This window comes from Chiloscyllium plagiosum, unplaced genomic scaffold, assembly GCF_037043375.1.
Source record: "Chiloscyllium plagiosum isolate Xiang-an unplaced genomic scaffold, Cpla_swu_hap1 HiC_scaffold_1, whole genome shotgun sequence".
Taxonomy (NCBI): domain Eukaryota; kingdom Metazoa; phylum Chordata; class Chondrichthyes; order Orectolobiformes; family Hemiscylliidae; genus Chiloscyllium; species Chiloscyllium plagiosum.
Genome location: NW_028270139.1, coordinates 142,619,665 through 142,646,928, shown reverse-complemented (window position 1 = coordinate 142,646,928; position 27,264 = coordinate 142,619,665). Strand labels below are relative to the sequence as shown.

General features: G+C 40.7%; 1 protein-coding gene across 3 annotated transcripts in view; it reads left to right on the top strand.

Moving 5' to 3' along the window:
• Positions 1-26,853, top strand: part of LOC122556465 (zinc finger matrin-type protein 1-like) — a 105,431-nt gene extending 78,578 nt beyond the window's left edge. For all 3 annotated transcript variants that reach the window (XM_043703171.2, XM_043703344.2, XM_087991346.1), the window contains 6 exons: positions 3,556-3,659; positions 9,238-9,342; positions 13,788-13,950; positions 15,586-15,882; positions 24,682-24,778; positions 25,662-26,853. In XM_043703171.2, coding sequence (XP_043559106.2) covers positions 3,556-3,659; positions 9,238-9,342; positions 13,788-13,950; positions 15,586-15,882; positions 24,682-24,778; positions 25,662-26,481 — 1,586 coding nt within the window. In that variant the 3' untranslated portion in view covers positions 26,482-26,853. The remainder of the gene's footprint in view (positions 1-3,555; positions 3,660-9,237; positions 9,343-13,787; positions 13,951-15,585; positions 15,883-24,681; positions 24,779-25,661) is intronic.
• The last annotated feature ends 411 nt before the right edge of the window (positions 26,854-27,264 follow it).

The window sequence follows — 27,264 nt, the reverse complement described above, 5'->3', positions numbered from 1 at the left end:
GTAGGTAGACCCACAGGAGATAATTCTTGGCCAGGGTTGGCCAATTTTGGCCCAGTGACAGTAAAGGAAGAATTTTATATTTCTAAGTCAGAATGGTGAATGACTTGGAGGGGAACTCCCAGGTGTTCCCATGTAGCTGCTGCCCTTGTCCTTCTAGATGGAAGTGCTTATGAGTTTGGAAGGTGCTGTCTAAGGAAGTATGATAAATTTCTGCAGTGCATTTTGTATATAGTTTACACTGCTGATACTCAGCAATGGTGGTGGAGGGAGTGGATGCGATGCCAATCAAGTGGCTGCTTTATCATGGATGGTGTCAAGTTTTCTCAGTGTCGTTGGATGTTCACCCATCCAGGCAAGTGGGGAGTGTTCCATCACACTCCTAAATTGTGCTTTATAGATGGTGGACAGGATTTTGACAGCCAGAAGGTGAGTCAATCACTGCAAGATTCCTAGCCTTTGATTGTCTTTGTAGTCCTGTATTTATAAGTCCAGTTTATTTATATAACTAGTCCAATTCTGGGTAACTCCCAGAATGTTGATAGTGAGGACTCAGCAATGGAAGAGACAGTGAATGTTTTGGGGTAATGGTTAGGTTGTCTCTTGTTGAAGAGATCAGCCCAACGCTGGATATTATCTAGGTCTTGCTCTATTTGGATATGGACGGATATCTGCAGAGCCATGAGTGATGCCGAACATTGTGCAATTATCAGGAGATATCCTCACATTTGACCTTGTGGTGGAGGGAAAGTAATTGATGAAGCAGCTGTGGGTGATTTGTCTCGGATGTTGTCATTACAAAATCCTGCTGAGATAACTGACCTCAAAGAGGTGTATCACCTTCCTAAATTATGCTTCTTTACTGAGATAAGTTTGGAAATGTGGCAATTAGTACCAGGTTGGTAAGGATTATTAACAATTGGTTGAAGTGAATAGAATAGATGCAATTAAGGATCAGCTGGATGAATGCACAAGAGAAAGAAATGCATTCTAATTTCGTTAAAAATAGGAGAAGGAGGAGGAGGCTCACATGGAGCATCAACACAGGCATAATTCAACCAGACTGAATGGTAACAATATCTGATCAGAAATATAATATAAGAAGTAAGTACAACTAATTAAGTAGAAAACATTTAGATTATTTAAAAAAAACATTTAATGATAAAGATTCATTCAGGAGGCAACCATTACAATTAACATTGCAGCTGACAGAAAAACCAGAAAGCTCTACTTTGAAATTGGAATGCACCTAGAAGGGCTCATGGACATGGAATATGCAATTAAAGTTAATTTAGTCATAATATATTCAGTACAGACATAAGAAAAAGGTACAAGCAATAGTTTCATCACTGCAAAGAAGGCCTGGGTGTGAAAATAAGATGTTAATTACTGGAACCATCCAACTGGTAAGAGATCGCAATGATCCTTATCACGTGAATACCATAATCAGACAGCACTCACAAAGAAAGAAATCAAGCGTATCTTTAGAGGTAAACCTCTAACAAGCACTTTTAACATTGAAAGAAAATGGGAGAAATGAAAGGATACTTTTATAAAACATCAATAACAAAAGGACTAGATAAAAGCTCACAATTCCATAAAGGAAATCTTCACCAAATAATTGAACATAATATTAAATGGTGCAGTATCACAAGAGGGTGGGAGGAGCCTATACAGAGGGTTAACACTGATATTTACAAAGCAGAAGGAATATTAACAATATATGAATTTGGAAACCTCATAATGCTTCTCAAAATTTTTTTCCATTTGGGCTTTAAGATAAAACTTTAAATGTTACTCGATTCTTTATTCTCATATTATTAGAGATTCTTTTCTCAGTTATTCTTAATATTCCTTGATATTCTTAAATATTCTTGAATAATGCAAATAACATTGAGCTGGATTGAATTCAAATTGGTATTACATCATTTGATTATTTTAAGCAAAGCAGTATGCTTATGCACTTAAAGTGTATTGCTTATTAGTTTATGTTTATAAATAGTGACATTTAGTAAACCGTCTAACTTGATTTGGAGGTGCCGGTGTGTACAAAGTTAAAAACCATACAAATTCCTGAAGAAGGGCCTGTGCCCGAAACGTCGAATCTCCTGTTCCCTGGATGCTGCCTGACCTGCTGTGCTGTTCCAGCAATAAAATTTCAACTTTGATCTCCAGCATCTGCAGACCTCACTTTCTCCTTAAAAACCATACAACACCAGGTTATTGTCCCAACAGGTTTATTTGGAAGCACTAGCTTTCAGAGCGTTGCTCCTTCATCTCCGAAAGCTAGTGCATCCAAATAAACCTGCTGGACTGTAACCTGGTGTTGTATGGTTTTTAACAGAATACATCTGTTCACCTTACCTGCTCACTGGGCTAATTTCTGTGCTGTGTGTATATATAATGTTTAAGAGTCTATGTGTGAAATGCAGGAACATGTTCTGTTCAACCCAAAGAAAAGCAAAATGGAGTTCAATCTTCAAAATTTGGAGATGCTGGTGTTGGACCGGGGTGTACAAAGTTAAACATCACACAACACCAGGTTATAGTCCAACAGGTTTACCAGGAAGCACCAGCCCTCAGAGCGCTGCTCCTCCATCAAGTGATTGTGGAGTATTATATCATAAGACACAGAATTTATAGCAAACATTTACAGCGTGATGCAACTGAAATGATATATTGTAAAAGACCTGGATTGTTTGATTCTTTTGGAATGATCATGTTGGTTTCATTTCTTTCATATGTAAATTCCAGAACCTTTTTTAAAAGTTAGATTCTCAGGTGAACTTTAACAATAGGTGTCATGTCAGCTCAGATAATTGAAAGTGTGAGCTTAAAATATGTCTGTCTGAGTCCCAATGTTCAAATTGATTCTGTTTCTAAAAAAGGAATTTACAGAATCTTAATTGGATTCATGAAGTTTTTGAGCAAAATAAAATGTACAAATGTACAAGTACAAATTGACGCCACAAACTTATATGTGGTTGTGTGTGTTTTGGGGGGTGGTGAGTGTCTGTGAGAGAGTGTGTGTATGTGTATGTGTGTGAGCGTAAAGGGGTATAAGTCTGTCACCAGCTTAATATTTGAACTGCAACATTTCATTAGTCCAGGAAATAGTTGAACTGAAATTGCACCTGAAACATTCACCCTGCCATGGACACTAACGTGTACTTCCGTTCTTATTTTTGTTGAATATTCACAACCTGATGAGCAGAAAGCAAAATGTTTTAATTCTCAGAAAGCACAGAAATCTGAGTGGGTTGTAGGACTTGTTTGTGTGAAATCTGTTTGCATATTTTAAAGCAATTTAAAGAATCATTCTTGCTAGATCCATAATTTTTAATACCTCTGAGGTGAGTACATTTCATATACCATCTGCTTATAATTTTTGTTTATTTTGCTGTTATCCATATCACTTAACTTCAGTTAATGGAAAATTTAGGAATTTTCACTATTGCAAATAAATGACTTTGAATCAGTATCAGTGGACTGTATCTGTAGATGGACTTGTCTTGATTTTGAAATGCCACCATTGATATATTAAATGTTTCTTTTCAGATAAAATGGGGGGTCACAATGATAGCGAACTTTTCATGGATAACTACTGCAAGGTTTGCTGTGCCATGTTGATCTCAGAAGTACAGAGAACCACACATTATGAGGTAGTTTATTGATTTTAAGTGATAAGCAAGTATAAATAAAATATTGCACATTGTGTTTTTGTTTTCACTAGAACGTGTGACCACCGCATGACATTCATAATCTCGTTTTGTAAAAAATGCCATCCCCTGTCAGCTGAAACTCTCAATCTTTGTTCTTGTCACTTGACATTCTTTAAGTGATGTTTGTGGGTCTCAAACAAGTGCTCAAACATTATTTATTTTCTGTGTACCTGTAATTTGGAAGCCCTCTCATTGAAGAATGGTTTGTTTTTCTCTGTGATCTTACGAAGTGTACTTCTGTTATAGTATTAAAGAAAGGTCCACTCCGTGTCATTGCAACATATACTGTAGATAATCAGAAAGTAAAATAGCAGTTGAAGCCTGTAGTCTAGAACAGGAGCCCCAACTTTTACACGTGTGATGCCACATTTCAGGTCTTTTTCTCATCTGCCCACTGTGAAGCAAGTTTCAGAAAGAAAAGACACCAGATGAATAGGAAAACATCTTGCTAATATTAATGTTAGCCTGATAATTTAGCCATATTTTCAATTATCTATCATCACCATTTTCATTAACACTAAGAGAAATAGAGTTAACGTTTTGAACCATAAAAGATAAAACAGTACAGTCCAGAAACAGGCTGATTGATCCACTATGTCTATGCTGACCATGATGCCATTCTAAACTAATCTGATCTGCCTGCACATTTACCATACACCTCTATCCCCTGCTTGTTCATGTGTTTGTAAATGCCCCTTAAAAACTTTGCTGATGTATCAGCTTTTACCACCTCACCTGGCAGTGCATTTCAGGAACCTACCAGCCCTTGTGGATATAAACTTTATCCACATATCTCATAATCTTTACTTCTCTCAGCTTAAACCTATGCCTCCTAGTATTTGTAATTTTCCACCCTGGGAAAAAGACTCCACCTTATCCATGCCTCTCATAATTTTATATACTTTTATCAAGTCACCCCTCAGTCTCTGACACTCTAGCAAAAATAATCTAAGTTTGTCCAACCTCTCCTTTTCGTTAATGCACTCCAATCCAGGCAGCATCCTGATAAAACTCTATTGCACCCTCACCAAAGCTTCCACAACATTCCTAACAGAAAGTCTGTTCTTTGGAACAGAAAGGAATTAAATAATGGAGCTTTTTATGTTATTGAAAAAGAATAGACAATTGGTGCAGGAGTAGGCCATTCTGCCCTTCGAGCCTGCACTGCCATTCTTTATGATCATGGCCGATCATCCTCAATCAGTATCCTGTTCCTGCCTTATTTCCATAACCCTTGATTCCACTATCCTTGAGAGCTCTATCCAACTCTTTCTTAAACGAATCCAGAGACTGGGCCTCCACTGCCCTCTGGGGCAGACCATTCCACACACTCACCACTCTCTGGGTGAAGATATTTCTCCTCATCTCTGTCCTAAATGGCCTACCCCTTATTTTTAAGCTGTATCCTCTGGTTCGGGACGCACCCATCAGTGGAAACATGTTTCCTGCCTCCAGAGTGTCCAATCCTTTAATAATCTTATACGTCTCAATCAGATCCCCTCTCAGTCTTCTAAACTCAAGGGTATATAAGCCCAGTCGCTCCAATCTTTCAATATAAGACAGTCCCATCATTCCAGGAATTGACCTCGTGAACCTACGCTGCACTCCCTCAATAGCCAGAATGTCTTTCCTCAAATTTGGAGACCAGAACTGCACGCAATATTCCAGGTGCGGTCTCTCCAGGGCCCTGTACAGCTGCAGAAGAACCTCTTTGCTTCTATACTCAATCCCTCTTGTTATGAAGACCAGCATGCTTTTAGCTTTCTTCACTACCTGCTGTACCTGCATGCTTGCCTTCATTGACTGGTGTACAAGAACACTCAGATCTCTTTGTACTGCCCCTTTACCTAACTTGACTCCATTTAGGTACTAATCTGCCTTCCTGTTTTTGCCACCAAAGTGTATAACCATTGATCCACATTAAACTGCATCTGCCATGCATCTGTCCACTCACCTAACCTGTCCAGGTCACCCTGTAATCTCCTAACACCCTCCTCACATTTCACCCTGCCACCCAGCTTTGTATCATCAGCAAATTTGCTAATGTTACTATTAATACCATCTTCTATATCAATAATATATTTTGTAAAAAGCTGCGGTCCTAGCACTGATCCCTGCGGTACCCCACTGGTCACCGCCTGCCATTTTGAAAGGGAGCTGTTTGTCAGTACTCTTTGTTTCCTGTCAGCCAACCAATTTTCAATCCAAGTCAGTACTTTGCCCCAATATCATGCGCCCCAATTTTGCTCACTAACCTCCTATGTGGGACTTTACCGAGAAAGAGGAGGTGTGATTGAAACAGATGGTAAGGATGCCCAGAGCAAAATACAAAGGGAGTGCTAATGGTAGCAAAGGATATAAACAGATACAAAGTTACTGTTAACGATAGGTGTGGATAATTAGACATAGTTTGACTTTGTTGTTTACTGAACATGGTTAGCTATCCAGTATTAGATCCTAGTTTATTCTTGTGTTACTTCTTGGCTTTATTTATGTATTAACAAAAACACAGTGCTATGTCTTAAGAAGCAGGAATTAAGGGCCATTCTTCAATTATTTCAGTTGTGATTCTACTGTCAGCAGCCTACCCCACTTGAGAATAAATGGAGGAATATTCTAAATATAGGCAAGTGGTCTCAAAATTCAAACATTTCTATCATCTTAGAGGAAGGAAGAGATTTAAAAAGGATCTAAGGGGCAGCTTTTTCACGCAGATGGTGGTGCATATATGGAATGAGCTGCCAGCGGAAGTGGTGGAGGCTGGTACAATTACAGCATTTAAAAGGCATCTAGATGGGTATATGAATAGGAAGGATTTAGAGGAATATGGGCCAAGTGTTGGCAGAACGAACTATATTAGGTTAGGACATATGGACGACTTGGGCCAAAGGGTCTGTTTCCGTGCTGTAGATCTCTATGACTCTGTAACTGACTTTTCTTTTGTGGCTCTGATCTTCACTCTGTTCAATACTGTACAACCTGCTGCTTGTGCAGTCGTGTGAAATTAGCTAAGAAATCACTGCTTCAAAACCTACCCCTTTGCAAAGAACATTTTGCAAGAAGGCAAAAATCAGCCATGGTAGGATCAGAGTGTTTTATACTCCAGCTGATATTCCTGCACATTGAGTGTCTTGGGAGTTCAGAGAGTGCAGCAAAAGTAGATCAAGTGCCATTTTGAGAAAAATATAGAAATATGAAGTATTTTTTAGGAATCATTGAAATCTTGCTGTCAGGACTGGAAACAGGCCCTCAGGTTTACATCTAAGCAGGTTATCAGGATCAAGGGACGGCACTTTACTGGCAGCAGCTAATTCAAAGCTTTCCACTAGGACTAATGTCCCATTAGGGTTGGTGCCTTGTCTCTCTGAGACACTTGTAAAGTGGCAGCTAGTATGGCTGCAAGGAAAGGAGAGGGCACCTCCTACTACACAAGCCCAGTGAAGGCCATTTAATTATGTTTCCATATGGCTAGACCAGGCAGATACAGGCAATCACCATCTTCTGGCAGGATTGGCAGCCTTCCCCACCCCGTGCACATTCCAGCCCCTACCTGCTCTGTTATACAAGCCTCTGAGTACAACCCTGTTCCCCAGCGACCTCTCCAGGCCTCAGAAAATCCCTGACTGTTCACACCACATACCTTCTCGTTGCCTCCCCATCATTAGCAAACATGGATGAGAAACTGCCTGTGATTTTTTTTCATTGTTGACTCAGGGCTTGTGGACTTTGTTGGCTAGGCCAGTATTTATTGGCCATCCCTAATTTCTGTTGAGAAGATGGTGGTGAGCTGCCTTTTGAGCCACTCAAGTCTATTTGGTGTAGTGAAGCCCACAATGCTATTAGGGAGGGAGCTCCATGATTTTGGTCCAGCCACAGTGAAGAAACAGTGATACATTTCCAAGTCAGGATGGTGAGTCGCTTATAGGGGAATTTGTTCCCATCTACCTGTGCCCTTGTCCTTCTGGATGGCGGTGATTGTGGGTTTGGAAGGTGTTGCCTGAGCAAGTTTGATAAATCAGATGAGCAGTTCCTTACATAATCTTTCACCTGTACTTACCTATTATTAAGTATATGTCAGTAACTGGTTGATAGGGAGATCCTTGGATGGTCTGACTCTGACCCAAGGTCCACGTGTTGGACAACTTCAGTGTAAAGATTTGGCTTTAGACAGAATCGGGCAATTGTGCAGGTTAGGTTATAATTCAGAATTCATTTCTATAATTGAATATGTAAAATACCCCGTGAGCCAGTGCAATAAACTGCATTATTCTTTCCATTCAGAAGACATTGCATGAGAATACTATAATTTTTATTAATACTGAATATGGATTTATCAACAGAAAAAATATATTTTTAAGAAAAATGTTTTGGCCTACACCTATTGGCCTACACCTATGAGCAAGCAGATTTAAAATAAATTTATGTTAAAAGTTACACTTAACTGATAAGTAATATTTTCACTAGTACAATGAAACAACGAGTCAGTTTCTGAGTATATTAAATATTTTGTTGACGCAAATGCATGGGTACTGAATAGGAACAGTTTAGACAATAGGTGCAGGAGTAGGCCATTCTGCCCTTCGAGCCTACACCACCATTCAATATGATCATGGCTGATCATCCTTAATCATCCTGTTCCTGCCTTATCTCCATAACCCTTGATTCCACTATCCTTGAGAGCTCTATCCAACTCTTTCTTAAATGAATCCAGAGACTGGGCCTCCACTGCCCTCTGGGGCAGAGCGTTCCACACAGCCACCACTCTCTGGGTGAAGAAGCTTCTCCTCATCTCTGTCCTCAATGGTCTACCCCATATTTTTAAGCTGTATCCTCTGGTTCAGCACTCACCCATCAGCGGAAACATGTTTCCTGCCTCCAGAGTGTCCAATCCTTTAGTAATCTTATATGTCTCAATCAGATCCACTCTCAGTCTTCTAAACTCAAGGGTATACAAGCCCAGTCTCTCCAGTCTTTCAGTGTAAGGTAGTCCCGCTATTCCAGGAATTGACCTCGTGAACCTATGTTGCACTCCCTCAATAGCCAGAATGTCTTTCCTCAAATATGGAAGATATGAGGGAAATACATGGCAATTGGGACTAGATTGATTGAGGATATCTGGTTGGCATGGACAAGTTGGACCAATGGGTCTGTTACTGTGCTCTGCACCTCTATGACTCTAAGTGCATTAGATGTTATCTCACAAATTTGATGTGAGGGCTTGACTAGTTTTGTGGAATGAGCCTGCTCTGAGCAAAATGAACCAGCAGAAAACATGAACTTTTGTGATTTTGAACATGATTTGGCAATAAGATTTCCCAGTGTTTGTTTTGAGTTTGTAAGCTGGTTGACCTGCGTACCAGTGTAAGATCACATATTGTCCTAAGGTTGCCTTCTAACCTTAACTTCTCACTTCTAATCCACCTCACCATTGCCACTTAACTCATGAATGCTTCTTTCTGTTTAACAATAATTGAAAATAGTGTTAAACACACTCCCTGTACTTGTTTTTGTTTTAAAGAGCAAAAAACACGCCAACAAGGTGCGCTCTTACTTTCAAATGCATAAAGAAGAAGGAACACCATCAAAAAAAATCAAAACAGAGAATGTAGCTGTTGGCTTCCAGGTGGGTATTTTCACATTGATGAAGATGTTTCTCAATTCAGTTTGCAGTGGAGATGGACAAGTATTTATAGTAATAGTGAACAGTTATAATGTATTTGAAAGGTCCCCATTGGAACCTTGTCTTCTTCTCTGGTCAAAATGCAATCACTCTCTGTCTTAAACATACTTAATGACTGAGCTACCACAGTGTTCTGGGATCAAGAATACCAAGACGTCAGTACCCCCTGAGTGAAGGGATTCCTCCTCATCTCCGTCCGAAATGGCTTGCCCTTTATTTTGAAATTGTGTGTCCTGTTCTGAACCATTTCCTTTGGATGGCTTTTAAGACCCTAATGGGAGGTGAGCCCTGACTATCATGTCAGTTTGCCTGAATGTTCATGCTCTAGGATGTTTCTCAAAGCCTGAACATGTGTGTGACAGGGTTATCCACCTGCAAGCAGCAGCTACTGAGGCTCTCCAAAGGCCTTTTTACCCTTATGGTCAGATGATGTTTGAAACTCTGCAGTCGACATTCAAACCTCCTGAGGCATCAAGGACTAGGCAGGCTCCCGCAGTCATGCCAAGTCCAAAGCATGATGATAGTGGATGTCGGAGGCTAATTATCTCAGTGTCCAAACCTTTTTTAGGAATTCCTGAGGACGGTGTCCTCAACCCAATAATCTTGAGCTGTTTTAGTAACACCTATCCCACCGTCATATTGTCAGAAGAATGTTCACTGACTATGTAGTGTTAAGTTCCATTTTCAAGTCTGCAGCTACTGAAACTGACTGCATCAACATGCAGCAAGACCTGGACGATACTCAGGTTTAGTTTGATAAGTGGAAAATAACAGTCACACCACATACACAGTGTCAGACAATGACAGTCTCCAACAAGTGAGAAAGTATCAATCTCCCCTTGATGTCCAAATGCATTATCATTGCAAAATTCTCCATTCATCATAATCCTAAATTCAACATTGCCCAGAAGCTCAACTGAACCAAGTATTGAGCTACAAAAATAGGTGAGTGACTCACTTTTTGACTCCCAAATGCCTGTTCACCATTGAAATCAGGAGTGTGATGGTATTCTCTGCACTTGCCTGGATCAGTGCAGCTCCAACAGCACTCAAGAAACTTGACACCGTCCAGGACAAAGCATCCGGTTTGATTAGAGTTTGGGGGAAGCAGTATAATTGTAGTAATGCAACTGAATTAGTATCCAGGGGCTAGATACAGATGTAGATCCCACCTGGATGCTGATAAAATTTAAATTCAATTGAAGTTGAAAGTCATGTAGTTACAAAATGCTGAATGTAATGGTGCAACTTAATGGGGCACGAGTAATGGTGCCATGGAACTGTCATGATTGTCATAAAATTCCATTTAGTTTACAAATGCCCCTTTAGGGAAGGAAATTGGCAAATCTTACCTGGTCTGAACTTACATTTGACTCCAGATCCACTATTAGTGACTCTGAACTGCCATCTGAAATGGTCTTGGAAGTAATTTAGATGTAGGACAATTGGGGCTGGGTATCAAATTTTATGAGCAATGCCCATATACTATGAAAGAAAAACTATTTTTAAAAAGCCTTCCCCATGTCATACATTCAGTTCCTTCAGATTGGTGCACTTTTAATGTACCGTGTCCAAGATTATCACCAAGGTTGCACCCCACAAAACTAGAACCTCCAGCATCCCAGACTGTAAGAGTTGTAGGTGCATGGGAATAGCACTGCCTTCAAGTAGGACGTGGGAATATGTTACTGTTTCTCCATCATAGCTGGGTCAAGCTTCTGAAACATACTCCTTGCAGCACTGTGAGTGGACCTTCACCACAAAGTCCAAAACAGTTTGATAAAATGGTTCACCACTACCTTTCCAAGTGCAACTAGGGTTTTGTGATCAAAAAGATATTTGAATTTCAGTGACCAATTTAAAAGATCACACAAGTTTTCAAGGTTTTAAGACCTTTAATAAAGAAATTAAAAATGATATTGTTTAAAACCACAGGATTAAGGAGAACATAATCTAATTCTGTAATACCCTATTCCTCTTTCTACCTAAAGCTAGGTAAACCACCAGCTTTTATTTAAAGTTCTCATGGACATGAGCTTTGCTGGCTGGTCATCATTTATTGCCTGACCTTAGTTGCCCTTGAGAAGGTGGTGGAGAGCTACCGCCTTGAACCTCTCTAATCCATTTGATGTAGGTGTATTAGGGAGGGAATTCCAGGGTTTTGTTGCAGTGAAATGAAGGAGTAGCAAAATGGCGAGTGGCTTGGAGGGGAAGTTGTAGGTGGTGGTGTTCCCATGTATCCACTGCCCTTATCCTTCTAAATGGAAGTGGTCATGGGTTTGGAAGGTACTGTATAGATACTGCTGCTTCTGAGCATCGGTGATGGAAGGAGTGGAATCCTGTGGATGTGGTGCTAATTAGTTGGGTTATTTTGACTTGGATGATGTCAAGCTTCTTGAGTGTTTTTGAAGCCGATGCATCCAGGCAAGTATTCCAGCACACTCCTGACTTATGCCGGGGTGGGTGGGTGGGAGGAGTGGGGGGGGTGGTCAGGTGGTGAGTTACTCACTGTAGGCTTCCTAGTTTCTGAATTGTTCTTGTTGCCACAGTATTTGTATGGTCAGTCCAGTGGAGGTTTTGGTAAATGGTCATCCCCAGAATGTTGATAATGAGTGACGATGATGCCATTCAAAGTCAAGGTGCGATGGTTAGATTCCCTCTTATTGGAGATGATCATTTCCTGGCACTTGTATGCATTAATGTTATTTGTCAATTGTCAGCTCAATCCTGAATATAGTCCAGGTCTTGCTGATTTTCAGTATCTGTCACAAATGGTGCTGAGCATTGCACAGTCATCAGCAAACATCTCACTTCTGACCTCATGATAGAGAGAAGGTCATTTTTGAAGCAGCTGAAGATGGTTGCACCCAGGACACGACCCTGAGGAACTCCTGCAGAGGTGTCCTGGAGTTGATAAGACTGACCTCCAACAACCACAACTGACCCTTTGTTCCAGGTATAACTCCATCAAGCAGAGAGTTTTACTGTGATTCCAGTTTTGGAAGGGCTTCTTGATGCCCCACACAGGCAAATGTGGCTTGGATATCAAGGGCTGTTACTCTTTCCTCACCTCTGCAGTTTGTCTTTTGTACATAGAACATAGAAGAATACAGCGCAGTACAGGCCCTTCGGCCCTCGATGTTGCGCCGATCCAAGCCCACCTAACCTACACTAGCCCACTATCCTCCATATGCCTATCCAATGCCCGCTTAAATGCCCATAATGAGGGAGAGTCCACCACTGCTACTGGCAGGGCATTCCATGAACTCACGACTCGCTGAGTAAAGAACCTACCCCTAACATCTGTCCTATACCTACCCCCCCTTAATTTAAAGCTATGCCCCCTTGTAATAGCTGACTCCATACGAGGAAAAAGATTCTCACTGTCTGAACCAAGGCATGTTTGAACCAAGGCTGTGATGAGGTCAGGAGCTGAGTGACCCTGATGGAACCCAAACCAGGTGTCACTGAGCAGGTTATTGCTGAGCAGGTGCTGCTTGATAGCACTGTTAATGACACCATCCATTACTTTACTGATAATTGAGAGTAGACTGAAGAGGCGGTTATTCGCCGGATTGGATTTATTATGCTTTTTGTGTGCAGGACAGATCTGGGCAATTATCCATATTATTGAGTAGATGACAGTTTGTAACTTTACCACAGCCTCATTCCTGGTGAAGGGCTTATGCCTGAAACGGCGACGCTCCTGTTCCTCGGATGCTGCCTGACCTTTTCCAGTGCCACACTCTTCAACTTTGATTCCCCAGCATCTGCACTCCTCAGTTTCTCCGAGCTGTACTAGAGTAGTTTGGCTCGGGGTGTGGCAAGTTCTGGAGCACAGGTTGTTGATACTGTGGCTGGACTGTTGCCAGGCCCAGAGCTGTTTCTTGATATCATGTGCCATAATGTGCTCATGATAAAAGGTGATGTTGTAGTATATTAATAACTAATCAAAAATTAATAACTAATCAAAAATATTTATGGATAGTTTCCTTTTAATGTGCTGTTACCAAGATGTTTTATGACTGGTAATTTGCTGTTATCTGACTTTTCAGGTGTGGTTTTGATATCCTGTTTTTAATCTTTTGATATTGAAAAAATTGCCGAAGTCTGCTGTCTTCATGACAGCCTTCTCTGCACCATCATCAACTCATCATTCATCCTTTTGCTGGTTGTGAGAAAAGTGGATGCCACATTGTCTTATTTCAGTCTTTGCTGTGTTCATTCCATGTGAAACACTTTGAGAAATGTTGAGGTGTTACTTATGTACTTACCTTTTTTTAATATAAAAAAGTTGCTGTACTGTAGGTGTTCAAACTGCAGACTTATAGCCAAATAAATCGACAGTCAGTGTGTTTACTGAGATTGTGTCTGATGCTTGATTGCAGGATGCTGGGACAGGAGAAGTGGACAAGAATAAATTTTGCATCTTGTGCAATATGGTTTTCACATCCCCCATAGTGGCTCAGTCCCATTACCAAGGCAAGATCCATGCAAAGCGGCTGAAACAGCTTGTCGGAGAGCAGCCGTGTGTTACACAGCCACAGACTGGTAGGAGTGAGCTCATTCTGAAGATTCCGTTTTCTTTGTCATGCTCAATGTCTAATTTTGTCAGAGTATTTCCTGGTCTCTGACAAGTTGATATCTTGTGGTACAAGAACCATTACAATTGGCTTCAACTATTGACTCCAACTCCAGTTTGATTCACGGATTCACACGCAACGGACTTTCCCATAAAATGTCTCCTGATTCTAGAATCATTAGCCAGGGGAAATACACTATCTACACTCACCAAGTCATAACCTGTAAGAATTTTGTACGTTTCTATGAGGTCGTCTTTCATTATTTGAAACTGTAGAGAACACAAACCAATTTCTTCAGTCTCTCCTCATAAGACCTTCCAACCATGCTAGGGATTAATCTGGTGAAACTCGATTGCACTCCCTCTATGGCAAGAATATCCTTCCTTAGATAAGGGGTCCAAACTGTACACCATATTCCAGCTAAGGTCAAGGCTGTATGCAATTGCAGCAAGATATCTTTGTTCTCAAATTCCCTTGAAATAAATGCCAACGTACTGTTTGACTTTCAAATTAATAACTGCATCTGCGTGCTACTTGCTAGTGACTCATGGACAAGGACATCCTGGTCTTTTTGGACATCTGCACATCCTAAATGCTCACCATTTAAGCAATACTCTACCTTTCTGTGTTTTCTGCCAAAATGAATGAGTTGAAACATATTTACATTATATTCTATTTTCCATGTTTTAGTCCATTTACTTAGCCTGTCCAAATCCTCTTGAACCCTCTTTGAACTCTCCCCACCACCTACAATCCCACCCAGTTTGTCATGTCATCAGCAAATCTATAAAAAGTGCAATATTCATCAATAAAATATGTGATCCTGTATGCAGATCAATTAAAAAGATTGTGAACAGCTATGGACCCAGCAATGACCATTGCTGTATCCCACTAAATACCACCCTGCCATTCTGAGTATCCTTTGTTGTGTGTCTATTCTATTCCAGCCAATTCTTAATTCATACTGGTATATTCCCCCATCCCATGTGCAGTAGTTTTAGCTCCTAACCTCCTGTTTATGCAATATTGCACATTAAGTCCTTTTCTTTCATTAACATTTCCAAGCTTTCCCCTACCACATACATTAACAAAACTGCCATTTTTCAGAATGCAGTTATTCTCTCTAATACTGTACTCTCATAATTCCTGTCATGTAAGTAGTTTAAGACATAATCCTTGCATTGTGTAATGGATAGGTTTTATTATAAAATAATTTTTAAGGCTTAACTTGGATAGATTGCTATGGTCTAGTTCTGCACAAACAGATCAGTCACAATCTTATTGAATGGTGGAACAGATTCAAGGGGCTGAAGGGCCTCCTTCTAATTTATATGTTCATTCTCATTGGAACAACCTTATTTAAGAATATTATTGATTTTTTTTAGATTGAAAATTTGAAATTTGATCAAATGGTGTATAATTTACACCTTTATATGGACCCAGATTCTAGGACATAAGTATGATCTGTTAGCTGTACAACATTACGGATATAAGTGTATTTGCTTTCCTCCAGTAGAAGGTGTTCAACTTCTCAAAAATGGTAATATGAAGTGTAATATTTGAAAGCTATCTTGAATCATTACAGCCATTTTTTGAATTTCAGTGCTGAGTTCAATCACAGTGACCACAAATGTGGCAAGTTCACCTTCAGAGGAAACGTCTATGCAGAGTGAGCAACTGGAAAAGGGCGAGGCAGAGGTTGCTCAAGAAGCTGCTACGGCACCTTCAACAGCTTTGGACCTGGAGGATTCCAACAAATTCTGCAAATTATGCAGTGCCTCTTTTAACAACCCACTAATGGCCCAGCAACATTACAATGGCAAGAAGCACAAGAAAAATGACCTAAGGAGACAACTGATGGAGGAAATGGGGAAGGAGACAGATTCTCCTGAGAAGAATGGTGAGCATTCCTTAATATCACTGCATTATGGGAGGCAGTGGTATAGTGGTGATGTCACTGGAAATCCAGAACACCAGGTTAATGTTCTGGATATGAGTTTAAATCTCATCAAGGCAGATGGTGAAATTTGAATTCTTTCCAAAATATATTTGTAACCACTGTCAATTGTCTTTTTTTTTTTAAAAACTGGTTCATTTTAGGGAAGAACATCTTCCTGGTCTCACCTACATGTCATTCCAAACACATCAGTGTGGTTGACTCCTAACTACCCTCTGGGCAATTAGGGATGGGCAATACATTACGTCCTAGTCAGTGATACCCGCACTTCATTTTTTTTTTAAATTGAAAAAGTAGAGAGTGTGAACGTACAACAAACATTACATTCACTGGTTTCACAAATTCTCAACCAAAGTCATCAGGTGATCTGGATAGTACAAGAAAAGAAACATAGCTTGATGTCAAGGTGTAAATTTGTAGATCAAAAAATTGTACACTTTTGCAATCTATATGGAAATGGCCACTGACTAAATATAAAGATAACCTTCAGTAAAAGACACAATGGAAGACATTTCTCAAGAGCAGCTAGGACTGAGCAATGAATGCTAGCCTTCGTGGCAATGCTCACATCACACAAAAGTGCAATGTAAACACTGCAACAGGGCATAGGTAGGCTCACAGAATGAGCAGATAAGTGGCAGATGGAATTTAATAGCGTGGGATGATAAATTTGAACAAAAAATAGGTAAGAATCAGGGAAAGTGGGGAGTTACCTCAGAGTACAAAGGGCAGGTTACAGGGTGAGGAAAAGTGCTTTCGTTGTGGACAGAAATGTTAGTTTTCTTTGTATGTTTGGAATAGGAGGGGTGGTAATGCTGAGTTAGGTGCCTCTGCAGTAGTTTCAGTCTGAACTTTTAACAGGAAATGAAAGTAAGCAAGAAAATAATAATAACAATATACATTTATAGTGGATGTAAACCCGGGGAGGTAGTGTTGTGGTTTTCACAATATTGGGCGAGTAATCGAGAGGCTCAGGCTAATCCTCTGGACCAAGAGTTTGAATCCCAGTTGATGGGATTGAGAGTTAGTCTTAGGAATGGTGGTTATGAAACCATAATCATTTCTTGTAAAAACTCATCTGTTCTCTACTGCCTTCAGGGAAAAAAAATCTGCCATCCTCACCCAGTCTAGCTTACAAACTCCAGATCCACAGCAACATGGTTGACTGCTCGCTAAAGTGGTCTAGCAAGCCACTCCACTCAATTAGGGATGAATAACAAATGCTGACCTTGCCAGTAACATATCCTATGGAGTTTTTTTTTTAGAATGCCTTTTATATTATTGAGGTGTCCCAAAGTACTTTGATAAGCAATAGATTACTTTCCAACTGCAAGAACTTAATATTTATTCAATCAGTCCATATTACAGAAGAGGAAGTGCTGGATGTCATGAAACGCATAAAAGTGGATAAATACCCAGAACCTGATCAGATGTACCCTAGAACTGTGGGAAGCTAGGGAAGTGATTGCTGGGCCCCCTGCTGAAATACTTGTATCATCGATAGTCAGAAGTGAGGTGCTGGAAGACTGGAGGTTGGATAATTTGGTGCCACTGTTTAAGAAAAATGGTAAGGACAAGCCAGGGAAATATAGACTAGTGAGCCTGACGTTGGTTGTGGGCAAGTTGTTGGAGGGAACCTTGAGGGACAGGATATACATGTATTTGGGAGGGCAAGGACTGATTCGGGATAGTCAACATGGCTTTTTGCGTGGGAAATCATGTCTCATGATTGAGTTTTTTGGAGAGTTAACAAAGAAAATTGATGAAGGCAGAGCGGTTGATATGATCTACATGGACTTCATTAAGGTGTTCGAAAAGGTTCCCCATGGAAGACTGGTTAGCAAGATTAGATCTCACGGAATACAGGGAGAACTAGCCATTTGGATACAGAACTGGCTCGAAGGTAGAAGACAGAGGGTGGTGGTGGAGGGTTGTTTTTAAGACTGGAGGCCTATGACCAGTGGAGTGCCACAAGGATCGGTGCTGGGTCCTCTGCTTTTCTTTTCATCATTTATATAAATGATTTGGATGTGAGCATAAGAGGTACAGTTAGTAAGTTTGCAGATGACACCGAGAGGTATACTGACAGTGAAGAAGGTTACCTTGGATTACATTGGGATCTTGATCAGATGGGCCAATCGGTTGAGGAGTGGCAGATGAAGTTTAATTTAGATAAATGCGAGGTGCTGCATTTCGGGAAAGTAAATCGTAGCAGGACTTATACACTTAATGGTAAGGTCTGAGGGAGTGTTGCTGAGCAAAGAAGACCTTGGAGTGCATGTTCCTAGCTCCGTGAAAGTAGAGTCGCAGGTAGATAGGATAGTGAAGATGGCGTTTGTGATGCTTTTCTTTATTGGTCAGTGTATTAAGTACAGGAGTTGGGAGGTCATGTTGTGGCTGTACAGGACATTGGTTTGGCCACTTTTGGAATATTATGCGCAATTCTGGTCTCCTTCCTTTGGGAAGGATGTTGTGAAACCGGAAAGGGTTCAGAAGCGATTTACAAGGATGTTGCCAGGATTGGAGGATTTGAGCTATAGGGAGAGGCTGAACAGGCTGGGGCTGTTTTTCCTGGAGTGTCGGAGGCTGAGCAGTGACCATATTGAGATTTATAAAATCATGAAGGGCATGGATAGGATAAATAGACAAAGTCTTTTTACTGGGGTTGGGGAGTCCAGAACTAGAGGGCATAGGTTTAGGGTGAGAGGGGAAAGATATAACAAAGTGGAGGCAATGGCCTAGTGGTTTTATTGCTGGACTGTTAATCCAGAGACCCAGGTAATGTTATGAGAACCTGAGTTCAAATCCCATTATGGCAGATAGTAGAATTTGAGTTCAATAGAAAATCTGGAATTAAAAGTTTAACGATGACTGTGAATCCATTGTCAATGGGCGGCACGGTGGCTCAGTGGTTAGCATTGCTGCCTCACAACACCAGAGATCCGGTTTCAATTCCTGCCTCAGGCAACTGTGTGTGGAGTTTGCACGTTCTCCCCGTGTCTGCGTAGGTTTCCTCTGGGTGCTCCAGTTTCCTCCCACAGTCCAAAAATGTGCAGGTTAGGTGAATTGGCCATGCTAAATTGTCCATAGTGTTAGTTATGGGGGAATGGGTCTGGTGTTTGGAGGGTTGGTGTGGACTTGTTGGGCCGAAGGTCCTGTTTCCACACTGTAGAGAATCTAATCTAAAATATAAAAGAGACCTAAGGCACAACTTTTTCACACAGAGGATGTTACGTGTATAGAATGAGCTGCCAGAAGAAGTGGTGGAGGCTTGTACAATTGCAACATTTGAAAGGCATCTGGATGGGCAAATAAGTAGGAAGGGTTTGGAGAGATATGGGCCAGGTGCTGGCAAGTGGGACAGTTTAGGTTGGGATATCTGGTCGGCATGGACGGGTTGGACCGAAGGGTCTGTTTCTGTGCTGTACATCTCTATGACTCTATGACCTTGATCAGAAGGGCAAATAGGCTGAGATTGTCAGATGGAGTTTACTTTAGATGAATATGAGATGCTGCATTTGGTAGTGCAAATTAGGGCAGGACTATACATTTAATGATAAGCAACAGTACTGAGTATTGTAATGAGACTAATTTAGAATATCTGGTCGGCATGGACGAATTGGACTGAAGTTTCCATGGTCTGCATCTCTATGACTCTGATCAGTATAGACTTAATGGCACAATTTTTTCAAATGTGCATAGATAGAAGGATGTGAGAGTTCATGTGCATGGCAGGACTTATTGAGAGAGCAAGTGAGTGGTGCCTTGAGCTACATGATGAGAGGCACGGAGAACAAAAGGAGGGAAGTTTTGCTGAATTTCTATAGAGCACCAATTAGGCCACAGCTGAAATATTGCATCCACTTCTGGTCAGCACATGTTAAAAAGAATGTGAGAGTCCTCAAGGAAATGCAGAGAAGATTTACCAGAATGGTTCAGAATAGATGAGAGATTTTAGCTATAAGGTTAAGTTGGAAAAATTGGTTCGTTCTGTTTGGAACAAAGGGGGTTGATAGCAGATTTGTCAGAGGTTTGCAAGATTATGACAGACTTTGATTACTTAGACAAAGAAAACTACTCTCATTAGCTAAAAGCAAATTACTGCGGATGCTGGAATCTGAAATCAAAAGAGAAAATGCTGGAAAATCTCAGCAGGTCTGGCAACATCTGTAAGGAGAGAAAAGAGCTGACGTTTCAAGTCTAACTGATCCTTTGTCAAAGCTCCAAGACCTGCTGAGCTTTTACATCATTTTCTCTTTTACTCTCATTAGCTGATGGTACAAGAATTGGGGGCAAAGATTTATGGTTTTCGGCTCTAGGTACAGAGAGAATATGAGGAAGGCATTTTTAGACAGAGTGGCAAAGATTGGAAAGGTCACTGCCCACAAAACTGGCAGAAACAAATTCAGTGATTTCAAAAGGAAATTGTGGATGACGCATGAGGGAAATAATCATACAGGGCTATACGGTTAGAATAGGGACTGACTGAAGTCCTCCACACAATGTTGGTGTGATTCTGTGGGGCCAATATGACTTTTTCTGTGTCCCAACCAAATGACATTCATCATTATGTACATTTCCATACATCACAAGCTTATATGTGTAGGGAATATTTAAAACTCTGTAAACTCAGTCACCTCCATAACAGCTTAACTGGTTTTTCATCTGATCTTGTGTTTCATATCTTTCAAAAAACCTGTTCAAAGGGAGTACTTTGCCATCTCAGGCAACTTATTGATTCTCTCACTGAGGATCTCCTATTGTCAGGCATATTGAATTAATTTCATCTCCCTTTATGTTTGTTCCGCTATGTTGGACAGGGTAGGAGAGTGGGCAAAGAAATGGCAGATGGAATAGAGTGTGGGAAAGCATGAGGTTATACTCTTTGATAGAAAGAAGAGAGGCTTAGACTGTTTTCTAAACAGGGAAAGACTTTGGAAATCTGCAACACAAAGGGACTTGGGAGTCCTAGTTCAGGATTATCTCAGGTTAATATGCAGATTCAGTTGGCGGTTAGGAAGGCAAATGCAATGTTAGCGTTACTGTCAAGAAGGCTAGAATGCAGGAGCAGGGATCTACTGCTGAGACTATAAAAGACTCTGGTAAGACTGTATTTGGAATATTGTGGACCTGGTACATAAGAAAGGATGTGCTGGCCTTGGAGGAAGTCTGGAGGAGGTTTACAAGAATGATCCCTGGGATGAAGTGATTGTCATATGAGGAATGGTTAAGAATTCTGTGTCTATACTCCATAAGAGTTTAGATAGATTAGGGAGATCTCATTGAAATTTACAGAATAATGAGAGGCCTGAATAAAATAGACATAGAGAACCTGTTTCCAGCAGTAAATGAGACTAGGACCTTGAGGGCACAGCATCAGAGTGAAGGGAGAACCCTTTAGAACTGATGAGGAATCTCTTTCATCAGAGGGCGCTGAATCTGCGCAACTCATGGCTGCAGAGGGCGAAGTAATTGATTGGATTTAAGACAGAGATAGATAGGTTCTCAATTAGTAAGTGAATCAGAAGTTATAGGGAAAGGCAGGAGAATGGGGTTAAGAAACATATCAACCTTGATCAAATGGAGGAGCAGACCAGGTGGACTGAATGGCCTACTCCTGTATCATATGGTGTAATGTTCTCATTTTATTAATCCAAAGTATTTCTCCCAGACTTGCAAAAGAATTTCATCCTTGACCCCTTTCCCTGATTTTAGTATGTTTCAAATTCATTGCAGGTGGATCACTTTACTTCTACACAATACTTGTGTACACAATCACCTGATGAAGGAGCATCGCTCCAAAAGCTAGTGTGCTTCCAATTAAACCTGTTGGACTATAACCTGGTGTTGTGTGATTTTTAACACAATACTTGTGAAAATTGTTTCACACTGCTCTGTCAAAAAGAGCCATTGTCGTCTTAATACAGGAAGATAAAGAATTTGAACTATTTGGAGTCTTTATGGTGACAAACATTTCATGTGTGGGGCCGTCTCACGAATAAACAGTTGATTATACTCAACTAACAATTTTACATCTACAGTGGATGACTTTTTTGCTAGCTAGGGTATTTTTCTTTATACTTTCATACGGTGTGAGTGTTGCTGGCTAGACTAGTATTTGTCACCCATACCTGATTTCTCTTTAAATGGTGGTGGTCAGCTGCCACCTTGAAACACAGCGGTCCATGGTAGACAGGTTCATCCTCAATGCTGTTAGGGAAGGAATTCCAGGATTCTTATCCATATATCTATCCAGATGTTGTAATTGTACTCACCTGAGGGAAACTTGCAGGCGGTGAAATTCCTACACATGTTCGGCTCTTGTCCTTCCAGGTGGTATTGGTAGTGAGTGAGGGAAGTGTTAAGGAGCCATAGTGAATTTGTTCAAAGCATCCTGTAGTTGTCACTGTGCATTGGTGGTGAGGGACTGAACATTTGTGGATGTGGTGTCATTCATACAGGCTTATTTGTTCGGGATGGTGTGAGGTTTCTTGAGTGTTGTTGTCGATGCACTAATCTAGGCAAGTGGGGAATATTCTGTTACACTCCTAACATGTGCCTACTGAATAGGGGAGTCTAAGGCGAGTTACTTAATGCAAGTTTTCTGACGTGCTCTTATACAATACTCAGTACTTTTGCTTGTCCAGTTCAGTCATTGCTCAGTGGTGGCCCCAGAATGTTGATAGTGGAGTGTTCAGTGATGGTAAAGTCATTGAATGTCAAGATTCTCATTTGTTGGAGATGGCCTAGCTCATGACGATCATGAACGCCACTTGCTACTTATGGAGACATAGAGTCATACGGCACGGAAACAGGCCCTTCGGCCCAATTTGTCCATGCCAACTAGGTTTCCTAAACTGAATTAGTCCCATTTGTGTTTGGCCCGTATCCCTCTAAACGTTTCTTATCCATGTATCTATCCAAATGTTGAATTGTACTCAACTCAACTACTTCCTCTGGCAGCTCATTCCATACACCCACAATCCCCTATGAGAAAAAATTGTCCCTCAGGACGCTTTTAAATCTGTCCCTTCTTGGCTTAAACCTATGCCTCTAATTTTGGACTCCCCTACCCTGGGGAAAAGATCTTGGCAATTCACCTTATCCATGTCCCTCATGATTTTATAAACCTCTATAAGTCACCCCTCAGCCTCCTACACTGCAGGTACAAAAGACCCAGCCTATCCAGTCTTTTCTTATGACTTGAACCTTCCAGTCTCAGTAACATCCTAGTAAATCCTTTTTGCACCCTTTACAATTTAATGACATCTTTTCTATAACAGGACAACCAGAATTGTACTCCAAATTTGGCCTTAGCAATGTATTGTACAACCATAACATCCTAAGTTCTGTAGTAAATGCTCTGACCGATGAAGACAAGCGTTCCAAATGCCATCTTCACCATCCTGTTTACCTGTGACACACTTTCAAGAAACAATGTTCAACAAAACCCTGCCATTAACTGACGTAATTGCTGCTCTGGTTTGTCTTACCAAAATGCAACACCTCGCACTTATCTGCATTAAACCCCATCTGCCATACCCTGACACACTGGGCCTTCTTGAACCATGCAGCTTTCTGTGATGACAATGGAGGCACAATGAGGTTAAATTGTGAATTCCAAGATTTCCACTCTGGTGACAATAAGGGAGCAACAATAAACTTCCGACTCAATTGTTTGAAACTTGAGGAGTAATGATGTTCTCTTCACTCTTCTTGGTGATCTTCTTTGTCCTTCTCAGTGATAAGAACAGATGGCTTGAAGATGTTGCTAAGTAAGCTTAGTGAATTTATTCTATGTAGATAGTACATGCTGAAGTCAAAACCTACCAGTGCAATTGGGATAGAATAGTGAATCCTTGCTAGATAGGTTTGGATCTTGATGAAGGAGTTGAATATTGAGTTTTCTTGAGTGTTGTTCTATGCAGCAATCCCAGACACACAAACCAGTGATGTGACGTGTGTTACACATGTAACTCCACAAAAAAATTAATCTAGACAACCAAATATATTCAGTACAATGACATATATAAACCTTGTTTTTAAGAGGGAGCAGTTTTCATGTCCCAACCAACAATCAAGATGGCGACATGGTGACTCAGTAGTTGGCACCGCTCTCACAGCACTAGGGACCCTGTTTTGATTCCAGCCTCAGGTGGCTGTCTGTGTGGAGTTCGCACATTCTCCCTGTGTCTGTGGGGTTTCCTCTGGGTCTGCCCGTTTCCTCCCACAGTCCAACACTGTGCAGGTTCGGTGGATTGGCCATGCTAACTTGCCCACAGTGTCCCATGGATGTGAGGGCTAGGTGAATTAGCGATGGGAAATGCAGCGTTATAGGAATGGGACAGTCCGGGAGTGATGCTCTTCAGAAGGTTGGTGTGGACTCGCTGGGCCAAATGTCCAGCTTCCACAGGATTCTATGATTCATGTGCACGACAAGTTTCCAATGTGTAGTAGACACATGTGGTATAAAGGAACCTGATGAAGAGCTTTTGCCCGAAATGTCGATTTTCCTGCTCCCTGGATGCTGCCTGACCTGCTGTGCTTTTCCAGCACTACTCTAATCTAGACTTGTAGTATAAAGTGAATCTAAGTGATAGAAGCAATGTTGTTTGTAAAGATAATTATTTACGTACTTAATTCCTAATCATTTGTAGGTTTGAAAGTAAGTAAATTGGTAACATTTTTAATTTTGCACAGATTTAGTCATGATTAGAAATATAATCAGTTTATGTTTTGCAGTAGGAACAGGTGACTATCCGTGTGCTATCTGCAATGTCACACTCAATTCCATTGAGCAGTATCAGTGCCACCTACAAGGATACAAGCATCACTTGAAGTAAGAGTTTTGCGTTGATATAAATACACTTGTAATCTTAATGATTGAGATTGAATTAAAAATACCGCGTTGCTTGAAGGTTTACTGGTAATGAAACTGAGAAACAATCTTCCTGGAACCAAGCTGTTTGGCTTCTCGTTTTTCATGTGTGCATTTTGCCTTTAATTAATGTTTAATTCTCATCTAAATCAATTCACATATTTTTAATACTTTTATACTTAGTATTTCATTATTCACTTCAAGATGTAGTTCAACTAAATTCTATACAGGGCAACAAGGTGGTTCAGTGGTTAGCACTGCTGCCTCACAGCACCAGGGATCCAGGTTTGATTTCATCCTTGTGAAACTATCTGTGTGGAGTTTGCATATTCTTCACAAGTCTGCATGGGATTTCTCCCACATTGGACTGGTTAGGTTGATTGGCCATGCTAAATTGCCAAAAGTGTCCAGGGATGTGCATGCTAAGTGGATTACCCATGGGAAATTCAGGGTTACAGGGATAGGGTAGAAGGGTGGATCTAAGTGGGATGATCTTCAGAGGGTCAGTGTGGACCTGATGGGTCAAATGGCCTGCTTCCACATTGTAGGGATTCTATGATTACGTCTTTGCATTGAATTGTTTTGTATAGATTACTTATGGAAAAAGCATTTCCTTGTAGAAATCCAGGCATTTTCTAAAGTAATGACTCAACATAGTAATTTCCATCATATTGCAAGTTAATATCTCCTGGCTAACCTCTTTAAATGGTACAGCCTTGAAGGTAAGGATCCCAGTCATTTTCGTGACACAGTGATCAGCCTGTAATCTGGGAACACTGTGTAATCTAATGTATGTGCTCTGCTAAAACCAAGTGCTGATCATTTTGTTTTTATTTATACACAGAGAAAATAAAGTGGTTAACTTAGTAAAGAATACAAAGTCAAAGATCTACGACTCATTCCAGGATGAACTCGATGACTTCATTAAAGTTCAGAAAGCAAGGGGTCTTGTACCAAAGGTGTCCTTTAGAAAGTTTGAGGACAATCAGGAAGAAGAGACTGTGACCTTGCCTTCAGACAGCCCGCCCCATTCTCCTGAATACCCATTTGAAGGTTTGTCTACAGCCAACGCAGGTGGTCTCCCAGATGAACACACTTTCCCAACATACATGAAAATTGGAGCTAAGCTTTTGCCCGCGATGCAAAATGACTATCTGAGGGACAGGTGCGAACAAAATAGTGACTTGCATATAGATTGTCACACGGAAATGCTACCTTCTCTGATGCCAACCCATCCAGAAAATATCCAAGGTTCATCCAGCTTAGAATCACTCGACGAATGTAAACCCATACCCTCTGATGACAGTGCAGACTCTTCCAAAAAAGACAAGATTAGGGGGATGAAGAAACACAGAAGGGATAAAAGAAATAAGGAGATGGAAACTAAAAGAGAAAGTGAGCTTCTGAGCTGCAGGGTAGAAAGCCCTGAGGAGCTGTGTCTGGAACAAGTTAAAGATCAGTCAAAGCACAAAGCAGAGCAAAGGGATCGAGAGGAGCTTGTACTGAGCAGAGAAGAAAAGGTAAAACATAAAAAGGAAAAAAAGGAACTTAATCAAGAAAAAGAGGAAATGAAACTAAAACATAAAAAGCAAAAGAAAAAGAAGGAAATTGACACAAGAACTGAAGAAGAAAAACTTTGGGATGAATCTATTTTGGGAATTTGATATAAATTTTGAACTTTGGGAACTTTGATGCTTGATCACGGTTTTAATTTGCTCAAGCACTTCTGAGAATAAAAATATATGGTTGTTAATAAATGTGTTTGAAGATTCAATTATTTTTCTCCCTGGTAAATCAATATTGTTCAGATGTTGTTAGTCATCTCTGTGAGTTCTTGATTGGTACTGTAATTCTCCAATCAGCTCTAACCTGAGTTATGAAATACATTGTTGACATCTTAATGATGTTTTAACTGTCTTTATACATTTACTCTTTGCTTTGTAAAACTGCTTTATAATTCTGATGTGTTATGGTAACTTGTAAATTCTGGGGCCATTCAGACTTGTTTAACTTTTAATAAACAGTGTGATTATAGTTTTAAGTGTTTTCTGGTTAAATACAATCACACAATAGATGGATGCTATATCAAAACATATGCAAATATAGTGAGCTGATCAGGAAATGAATGTTCATAAAGAAATTTTATCTCTGTAAAACCCCTTATGATTAGATGCCCTTCAGTGTGGAAACAGGCCCTTCGGCCCAACAAGTCCATACCGACGCTACGAAGAGTAACCCACTCAGACCCATTTCCCTCTGACTAATGCACCTAACACTACGGGCAATTTAGCATGAGCTGAAACTGTGTTGCTGGAAAAGCGCAGCAGGTCAGGCAGCATCCAAGGAGCAGGAGAATCGACGTTTCGGGCAAGAGCCCGTCTTCAGGAATGAGGCGGCCAATCCACCCAACCTACACATCTTTGGACTGTGAGAGGAAACCGGAGCAC